Genomic DNA, 10,369 nt, shown 5'->3' on the forward strand with positions numbered 1-10,369 from the left:
CAAAAAAGGTTCGAAAATATTCTCACCGTTAGTATATGGAACGAAATCGTCTCCATAGATCATCTCCCTCTTCAATTTTATGGGTATTAACGATAGAAACATATTAAACTTTTTTCTAAAAGTTTATGGTATTTTTAAAATGTGGTTGAAATTTTTTAGTGACAAAATACAAAATTCAAGGGCATTTTTATCACGTAGTTAATAACACTAACATTTTCTTGTATCCCGTGCAATCTTGTCACATCATTTAGAACATCAATTTTAGGAGGTTAACCAATAAAAAATTACTTTATATTAAATATGATTGAGCCGTGAATTCCGTTGGTATAAATAGTAACTATTTATTATTTTTTAAGCATTTTATTAACTAATTAGAGTCTATACTGGTTGAGTTTGAGTTGGATTGGAGAAATCTTTTGGATCAATCCAAAATCTCGAGCTGGTCAGATTGAATTTGTTGGTTTTTTTAAACTTATTTAAAAAAAATTCTACTTCTTTACGATACATGTCAGGTTAATAATTAAAATCTCATGAAACTCGAATATCAAACATTTACGAGTCACAATACATCACTAACATCGGTACAAAAGTCAAATATTCTTAATTTTCATAATAGTCTTAAAAGTAAGATATAGTCGAGTTGGATTGTAACCCTATCTTTTTTTGGACGGGTTGAGTTATTGGATCATATGAATGAATACGGTTCGGAAAATATAAATAATAAAATAGTATTTTTGGTTAGGTGAAAACAATAATGAAAAATTTAAAGGATGGGCCACTATTGGGAACCGACCTCCTTCCTTTGGGGTTTGCTTTAAAGCCAATCACCGTCAAGAATAAATGAGTTTGAAGAAAAATGTAAGTCTTTTTCAATATTATATTATATTCATAAAATTGTTTGATTATTGCTTTGGATTGAGGCTTTGATTTGGTATGTCCCAATACAAATTAGGTCAATGTTTGGTATTGTTGTATTGTCTTTATAATTATACTAACTTTTTTTTTTTGTTTTTTTTAATTTTATTTTTATGGATGTTCATATGACGAGAGAATCTGACTAACCAAGCCATCTAATCCAACGATTAGATTTTTTTTTTTTTTTTTTTTTTTTTTTTTTTTTTTTTTTTTTTTTTTTTTTTTTTTTTTTTTNTTGAATTTTCGGAAGATTGAAAATTAGGATCAGTTTCCCAGTTGATATTTTTTTGATCGCGTTAATGTTGAACACAACTTTATGTGTGAAACACTCGCACACTTTATTAAGACATATAGAAAAGAGATTTACAAAACACTAGGGAGAAACTACTGCTTTGTATTTTTGTATTGCTTGATATTTTCAGAAGTTTCCCGATTGATATTTTTTTTATCGAGTTAATGATCAACACAACTCTATGTGTGAAACACGAGTACATTTTATTAAAACCAATAGAGAAGAGATTTACAATGTATTGCTCGTATTTCTTGGGATGATGAACTAAGCACGGTGGAGGAGTATTTAGATGGTAGTAAATCTATTCCTAATTTTTTTTTTTTAAATACCTAAATTATTTTTCTAAATTTATTTCTCAAATCCTAAATCATTTTCTTAACATAAACTTGGTCGATCCTATAATGGTGGGGTTTAGCCCTATTCAAATATAGGGTTACTACAACCCAATCTAACAGTATTTTAAACGTTATTACGTAGATGCTTTTAAGTAATGTTAGTGATGGCTGTGACTTATGAATGTTTGACATTTGAATTTTTATGAGATTTTAGTTATTAATGTAACATGTATCGTCAGTGAGTAGATTTTTTTTTAATAATTAAAAAATAACCCAACAATCGAGCATAATTTCACTAAAAAAATAGAGGGTTGAACGGAGTTGAATTGAATTTTTTTTTTTTTTTTCACTGTTTTTCGATCCTTTTGAGGTGTAAAGTGTCTTTCAATTTGGCCATTACATAATAGAGGTTTGATTTGTATGGATGGGTTGGTTGAGGATATTTAAGAGGCTACTTTTACTTTTTACTTTTTTTTTTTATTTTGAGTTATGAGTGAGTGCAAATTGCAGACTAAAGAATTTAACGACACTCACAAAATGTATTATTTTATTTGAAGTAACGACCAAAGTTCAAGGAGTTTGATGAGGAGTTTATTGAAAACATGAAATTTGGGGACAAATCAATTGTATCGATCAAGGGTAGAGGATCCATCTTGTTCTAGTGCAAGAACTACGACAATGTTTAATGACCAACGTATATTATATCTGAAGCATGAAGAATAAAATTATCAACCTTGGTCATGTAACGACCCTAGAATTCTAATAACCTAAAGTCGCTATGGTCATCTTAATCTAAACTTTTATGCGGAATTTAACTCTTAAAAACGGAATCATAAAGAATAACTTCATCTTAAAAACATAACATCAATTTACACATCGTCATGTTCTTATGTATTCGAAAACATAATTAAAAAAATAAGCTAAAAACAACAATAATAAATAATTTAAAACATAAAATGCATAAAGACCTGTACTAACCAAAGTCTAAGAATTTAAAAATGTTACTAGCCTATGTACGTGGCATGATTTTGATTTGCGATGTCGTCGTCAGCCGTACAGGAGCGCATTGCCTTTACTGAGAAAGATGTAGTATAAGACTTGAGTGATTCAAGAATATTGAGTAAGTGACCTCACTATTGGGGCTGAGAAAATGCAAACACATGTAAGATATGCTGTAGGGACCTATCGATAAAACCATCATACGGGTGGTCTCTAGTTCGGACTAAATTGGGTGTGTAGTACTTCTCTATACACGACTCATACATGCAAGCGTGAATCTCTTGGCGGTTCACACCCCCCTGAACCCATTATAGTCGAGCTAGCTGTCCATAACGATGTATGGTGGTCAATAGATCTCTAAGTGTCATGCACAACATGATCACCATCATCATCTTAGTGTACGCATCCGTACTCATCATTGTAAAAGGGTATGTTTATGTACACACAGAATGCACGAGGTCCCTATGGTTTCTCATCTTTAAAACATCTATGACACAACCTAATTTTATTCTTATATTACTATAAGTAATATATGTGCATTAGTCTTCATACTTTCATCATCATTAACATTAACTAAGGTTGTGTCCTAGAAAAATCATCATCATAATGCATTATGGTATTCACAATATGTTTCTCATCTTACTATGGAAAATAACGTCATATTAAGAAAATACCATCATCTTACATTGTCATACTAGCATGCATCGTCATCATCGTACAACGTAATCATATAACACATCATAATTATCGTAAAACATCATAAGACATCATCATATAACTCATTCACGTCATCATACGTCATACATGATAAGTCGTCATCAAGCATCATACGTATAAAGCATAAATGTCACATGTAGGGAACACTAGGCACATGCGTCATACAACAAGCATTTTTCTAGCGTATCCTATAGTAAGACCACTTACTTAGTTGGCCTTAACGTGTTCTCCTAAATTTGAGTACGAGAATCTTTCATTCCTCGAGATCGCTCCAAAATGTCGTCGGAAGTCATTTTCTATTAGGTGTTCTATTTTGTTTCGTCAATATTTCACCATTCTAATATAATTTAATTTGGGCATCACACTGACCTTAATTACCCTAATTAGAGTCAAAATCAGGTTGGGGAAGTTCGGAACTGTGAAAATTGGACAAAGTTTCCTTTACTAAGCCAAATAGCCGAGCTTCAACCGTCAAAGTTGTGTGAGTCGAGTTGAGTTGAGTCGACTCAAGTCGCTGGAGCCGAGGTGTTTGGCTGTAGGTGTGACACGTGTCACCTTCTTGGGTTGAGGCATGGTCGAGGCACGGGTTTGGGTTGCTGATTTGGGCGCGTTTCATGGGTGAGCCAATACGACATGCGGTTTATCTTCTAAACCATTTATCAACAAAGTCATTGGACACTTGTACCCCCTATGAAACATAGTTAGGTAAGACACCTCACTTCAGACGTCTAAGAGTCTTCAGTTGTACATCAGATGTTAAGACTGCAAAACTATATATGCAAATGTTTGATGGCAGAGTTCAAAAAAATAGAATATTTTGGCGGAGAGGATGGGACCAAGGCACACAGGTTGTAAAATTTGCAACATGAGAAAATTCATGTAAGTAAAGATTTCATATTCGAAGAAGAAAAGAAGTGAGATTGGTGTAGCGTCGATGATAACAAACAAACTCTTATAGAGTTAACTACTTTTGAAGAAGTGGGAAACACGACAAACCTAGAAAGTGCACCGGCACCAACAAGTTTACACATGTCATCACGGGGGACATCAAAAGGTGTGATGAATTCTTTATAACAAGAGAGTTCAGGCAAAAGCATATAAGAATCAACAACAAATGGTGGACCAAAGAAGTTTTGTTCTCTCGCTAAAATTTATGTTGATACACTTGAAGAAGAATTGGATCTTGACGGCTAGTGTTGCTTGTGGCAGAGGAGCCAAAAATTTATCGTGAGGCAGCAACTAAGACGACGTGGCAGGAGGTCATGCAAAACGAGTGAAACCATTGAGAAGACCAAGACCCAGACACTCACTAACTTAATTTGAGGAAGAATAGTGAAACAAATGTCATCATGCATAAGTTAAGACTTATGGCTAAGGGCTATGTGAAGTGGCCAGAATGGGATCTTGAGGAGGTCTTCGCGCTTGTGGCTAGACTCGACATTGTAAGGCTGATTCTTGCCCTCGCAGCTCAACACCAGTGGAACGTTCATCACTTGGATGTCAAATCAACGTTCCTAAATGATGACCTCCAAGAAGAAGTGTATGTTGTCCATCCTAAAGGCTTCTCATCAAAACTGAGGAGCACAAAGTGTAAAATTTGTCAAAGGCCCTCTATTGTTTACGGCAAGCACCTAGGGTGTGAAACTTACGCCTAGACAAGAGCTTAAAGAGTCTAAACCTCATGAAGTTCTCACAAGAACAAGTGATATATACAAGAAACAATGGAGTTAAAACATTCATAGTTGGTGTGTACGTTGATGACTTGATCATCACATGTACAAGTGTAGAAGACATCAAAGAGCTCAGTAGCAAATGATGAAATAATTTGAGAAGACTGATCTCGGATTACTCACGTATTACTTCGGTATTGAAGTAGACCAAAGGAAATATTGTAAATTGCTAAAGCAATTGGTCTATGCTAAGACGGTGTGATCAAATTATTATAAGAAGCTAATTTAGTCATTGGTCTATGCTAAAGTAATCTTTCGAGAGTTCATCATGTGTATCATACATTAATATTGTGAAGGTGTATATCAGAATTATCTCATGTTATTGAGTACGAGTCACTACGACCAGACCAGACCAAAGCTTCAATTAAAAGGAAAAACGTGTGCAAATCTTTTGGTAGAATCACAAATCCAAGGAAAAAACATGAAAATGATGGTTAAATATTCATAGTTTTTCCAAGGAGCGTGAGAATAAGGCTGGGTGTCGGAAGGGGTTCGAGAGTAAAAGTTTTAAAGACGAAAGTTCTTTTAAAGTAGATAGATTGTACCGGCCCATAAATTGAAAAAAAAAAGCCTTCTAGTTTCAGCTTTTAAGTTGCATGCAACTCAAGGGAGAGCCACCTTGTTAACTTTTATAATTTCTTTTCCATCTAGTATAATAACGATGACATGCATTTAGTAACAGCCCTGATCAGTTTAGGTCTATAAAGCCAGATCATTACATACATAATTCAAAACATGCACATTTTCTCGATCAAGCCAACAACACAACACTAAACACAAACCAAAGCAAATGCAACATTAAAAGCGATATAATTCAAACCCTTTTGATTATAAGAGACAAAAGAAGATTATATCTTTTCTCTCTTGTTCTTTGTTCTTCCTTTAATGGCTTTTGGTATTGCTTTTATTGCAATTTTTCAAGCCCTAGAATCCAATTCAAAGATGGTTGTGAGGTTCATAGGGTACATATATTTGGTTGACCCCGACAACATTTGCTTCACTATCATACCATTAGCCTTCTGAGAAGGATGAAAGGCATCCCAAAACGCATACGCATCTCTATTCGAACATAAGTTTGATGCTCCGGTGCAAAGCCCTAAGCCATTGTATGGCCCTTGTCCACAACATGCCACTTTTGATGTCTCAAACCCTACCATACACCAATTTACATTATTATTAAAGGACATATAGACATAAACTTAGCAAAATTTTAGACATACCAAATGCTTGAGGATTGGAGACAAAATCATTGTGCATTTGTTGAGTATTAACAGCCACAAACACATTGGAGCCAACTTGGGCATTGAGTCCTTTGATCATTTGAAGAAGTTGTGGATTATACAATGCCGCTGCCCGTTGCAGCTCCGCCGAGCACTGCCCGCCGCTGCTTCCTCGCATCGCTAATTCTGCTGGGACGCACCCTAGCGGCCCTGTTCCTGTAACCAGAACTCGTCGCGCTCCGAGCTCGTGAAGCCTCTGCATCATAAAATTACAATCTCATCGTCTTATTTACTTCATTAATCTTAATTCTTCTCGAGAGTTGATGTTGAGAGTGTTCGACGAACACGACTCTCCACAATGGTTTGATATCGTCCACTTTGAGCATAAGCTCTCATGGCTTTGTTTTGGGTTTCCCAAGGCCTCATTAACATTCCTCACTTATAAACCCATGATCATTCCCTAAATTAGTCGACGTGGGACTTCCGTCATCTGACAGAGAGTATGTGCCTTATTATTATTATTTTTCTAATTTTGTATTAAAAATGTATATGGGTAAATTTTAGAATTAGGGTAATTTTATTTTTATTATTTTCAACTAATTTTAAATATAATTATGTACAACTAGTTAAAAATTAAATCATTAATGTACTTAAACAACCTAAAGGCTTGGCCCCTGAACGGAGTGATCAATTAAGAAGTTGCTCAACTGATGAAGGTTGAGAAGTCCACTGACTTCTACTAATGTAGGGCTAAGTAGCGCCTTTTTCCTGTGCCCAGAGGTTTTTGGGGGTGAGCAACTAGCTGAAAATAGCATTGAGACCGAGTTTACAGTGAAAGAATAAATAGGTGAAAAAAAGGTGAAGGAGCAAGAGATCTCGACAGTTAGACAGAAAGTTTGTCAGGGAAAATGGATCACGGAAGAAGACGTATCTCATGAATGAATGATTGGAAGCCTAAGCCAAGAAGGTACGAACGATTTGACGGGCTCACTTCGGGAAGAGCAGACGGAAAGAGGAGGCTACTTGCTTATAAGAGAAGAGCAAGGTGCGTAGATCCCTAGTCCTACCTAAGATAGAGATGCCCTTGAAATTAGGGGATCGAGGAGAAGGGACTGAACGTTGAATGAAGCTTGGGTTGACGGGGGCGCTATCAAGGTAGTAGGACGGACGGCCGCCTATAGGTGGTAGGGTAGGGTGGTTAAAGGATTTTGGGGACAGAGCACAGATCTCAAACCAATCGATTAAACTAATTATTGTAGAGTTTCCCGGGATCCAAGGTCATTCTACCAACATTTTCGATCCTACATCCTAGTCAGTTTTTTTTTTTTTTTTTTTTTTTTTTTTTTTTTTNAAGGAGTTGGTGAGAGACCGGCTTAGGCAACTATTTGACAGTCGAGCCATTCGGCCAGAGCTGGTAAGCATGGTAACTGTATCTAATGCCGGAGTCGGCACTCCACGTTCGAAATAGATTAGTCTCAAAGTTTCAGAGTTAGCTGAACTCGATCCACTTACGAGAATTAGGGTTTAAATGAATACAATTATTAGTTTGAGGTTTTAATTTATACATTCTCAATTAATTTATACTCAACGATGAGTACCTTGACGTAACAAAAAAATTTATAGAACAAAATGAGAAAGGGAGAGATTACCAGGAGGAGCTTTCGATACTCAACGATGAGTACCTTGACGTAATCGGGGAGAGCATATTGCCTTGACCGAGCGGAGAAGGGAACGAGATAGTAATTGTTGACGAAATCGTTTCCACCGACGGTAACCAGAACCAAGGCTCCATTTACGAGTTGGGTTGTTTTTTGAGCTCCAATTAGGGCTGCAACTCTTTTTTGATACTCTTCAAAGTACTCTAATTGCCTGAACATTCTTATTATATTGATCTGCACCATGCACATTTTCAACCATTTCAACATTGGCACAAAGGGCGAGTCGATGAATTCTATCGTCGATAAAATCGTCAAAAGATACTTAAGAATTAGAGGAAGGAAGTAATGTGGACGTACAAACTGAATTCCCGTGTCATTGAGAATGCCAATGCCAGCCGAAGCAAAATTGGCACCGTCGAGCAACCTCCGACCGTTAAGCTCCGGACTCAAATAAGGAAGTAAGAACTCCGACCCGAGTTGCTTACCTGAAAGTCGTGTGTTAAGAATATGAATAAAAGATTAAAGCTATAAAAAAAAGAGAGAGAAGATGATGCCAACTTAAGTAGTCAGGGATGTTAAGGCCGTTGGAGAAGCGGCCAGTCGGGCGATGCGTCGGGAAATCGATGCCATACGGGTATGAATCGGCACGAGCTGTGGTGGCAAGGTAGTTGTTATTGCCATTGTCAACCAAAGAGTCTCCAAAGACGAAGAAACTCCGCCCCGCCTTGGCACGGTGGCTCAAAGCAGCTAAGGCAAGGACGAGGACAAGAACGTCGAGAAACGAGCGCGGTGCCATTGAAGGCGAGACGAAAAGGGAAAAGGTTGAAGTGAAGGAATTTGGATGTGAAAAATGGAGGGGAGATGGAAGGATGTTATATAGAGAAGAGAGGGGTGAGATTTGGTTGTTTACATTAGAGTGCCAGCTCAAAAAGGGTATGGTTTGTGTGAGTGAGCTGAAAAATTGGGTGTGATGTGGCCAAACATAGAATCTTTGAACACCTTTTAAGGCTCTACTTTTTATTTAATAGCTACATATTTTGGATGGGTAATTAATATTATTCAAAACCTTTAATTTTTTTTTTTTTTTTTTTTTTATGTCTCTCCATTAAACGTTCGTGAATTGGATTAGGTCGAGTTAGGACGTTTTAAAGATCTAACTCAATTGTTCAGGTTGTAAAAATTTTCGAACCTAATAACCGTATTTAAATAATGAACCCATAATTAAAAAATAAATAAATATAAGCATTAATTTCATTAGGTATTTTAGAAGATGGTGGATAAATATTGCATTAAATTCCAATAAAACCCAAAATTGATTACCTTATAATTATAATTATATGAGTTATTAAATCCATCTATAATTTTATCTTATATATAAATAATAATAATAGTCTTAATAAATAAATAAATAAATAAATATATATATATATATATATATATATATATTTATAATATAATAAATGGTGGGGTTGCTAAATCAACGACTCTTAACAGCTTTTAAATATGAATATTTAAAACCTAAATGGAGTGAGATTTCTTGTTAATGAATTGGTCATAAGTATGAGTATTAGCGGATGGTGGATGAAAGTCCCGACTAATTTAGGATATAATCTAGCACCAAACATCCAATTGCAATGTAACTTAACTCGTTTCTCCACTAATCGTAGTAATCCCTACGATCGATGACACGCTACCATTCCAAATTCCTTTCCTTTTAAGCTTCATTTCTGAAATAATATATATATATTTTTTTTGTTGCCAATAAATTTGTAATCACAGAGTTAGTCGAGAAATGATTGGTATGCTGAAGAAGGATTTTTTTTTTGGTAATTACACATTGTGGTTTTGAGTCGTTAACCACCAAGGTCATTGAAAGGGTGTGTGATAGTAAAAAGAACTAGTTGGCTTCTGCGATGTCCTACATTGGTTGGGGAGGAGAACAAATCACCCTTTATAAGGGTGTGGAAACCTTCCCTTAGCAGACGCGTTTTAAAGCCTTGAGGGGAAGCCCGAAAGGGAAAGCCCAAAGAGGACAATATCTGCTAGCGGTGGATCTGGGTCGTTACAAATGGTATCAGAGCCAGTCATCGGATGATGTGCCGGCCTTCTCGCTGTTCCCCGAAGGGGGGTAGACACGAGGCAGTGTGCTAGTAAGGATGCTGGGCCCCAAAGGAGGGTGGATTTGGGGGCGGTCCCACATCGATTGGATAAATGAACGAGTGCCAGCGAAGACGCTGGGCTCCGAATGGGGGTGGATTGTGATGTCCCACATTGGGTGGGGAGGAGAACAAATCACCCCTTATAAGGGTGTGGAAACCTTCCCCTAACAGACGCGATTTAAAGCCATGAGGGGAAGTCCAAAGAGAACAATATCTGCTAGCAGTGGATCTGGGTCGTTACAACGTTTCACCCCTTATAAGGGTGTGGAAACCTTCCCCTAACAGACGCGTTTTAAAGCCATGAGGGGTAGGGGAAGTCCAAAGAGAACAATATTGGATCTGGG

At 36.6% G+C, this 10,369-nt stretch overlaps 1 protein-coding gene across 1 annotated transcript; it reads right to left on the bottom strand.

Moving 5' to 3' along the window:
- Positions 1-5,659: 5,659 nt before the first annotated feature.
- LOC111780318 (GDSL esterase/lipase At5g33370) lies at positions 5,660-8,727 on the bottom strand. Its single transcript, XM_023660691.1, has 5 exons — positions 8,425-8,727; positions 8,224-8,351; positions 7,858-8,100; positions 6,209-6,464; positions 5,660-6,138 (listed from the first exon to the last, which is right to left on the bottom strand). The coding sequence occupies exons 1-5, from the start codon at positions 8,660-8,662 to the stop codon at positions 5,906-5,908; spliced, it is 1,098 nt and encodes a 365-aa protein (XP_023516459.1). The 5' UTR covers positions 8,663-8,727; the 3' UTR covers positions 5,660-5,905.
- Positions 8,728-10,369: the final 1,642 nt, after the last annotated feature.

This window comes from Cucurbita pepo, chromosome LG18, assembly GCF_002806865.2.
Source record: "Cucurbita pepo subsp. pepo cultivar mu-cu-16 chromosome LG18, ASM280686v2, whole genome shotgun sequence".
NCBI classification, from domain to species: Eukaryota; Viridiplantae; Streptophyta; class Magnoliopsida; order Cucurbitales; family Cucurbitaceae; genus Cucurbita; species Cucurbita pepo.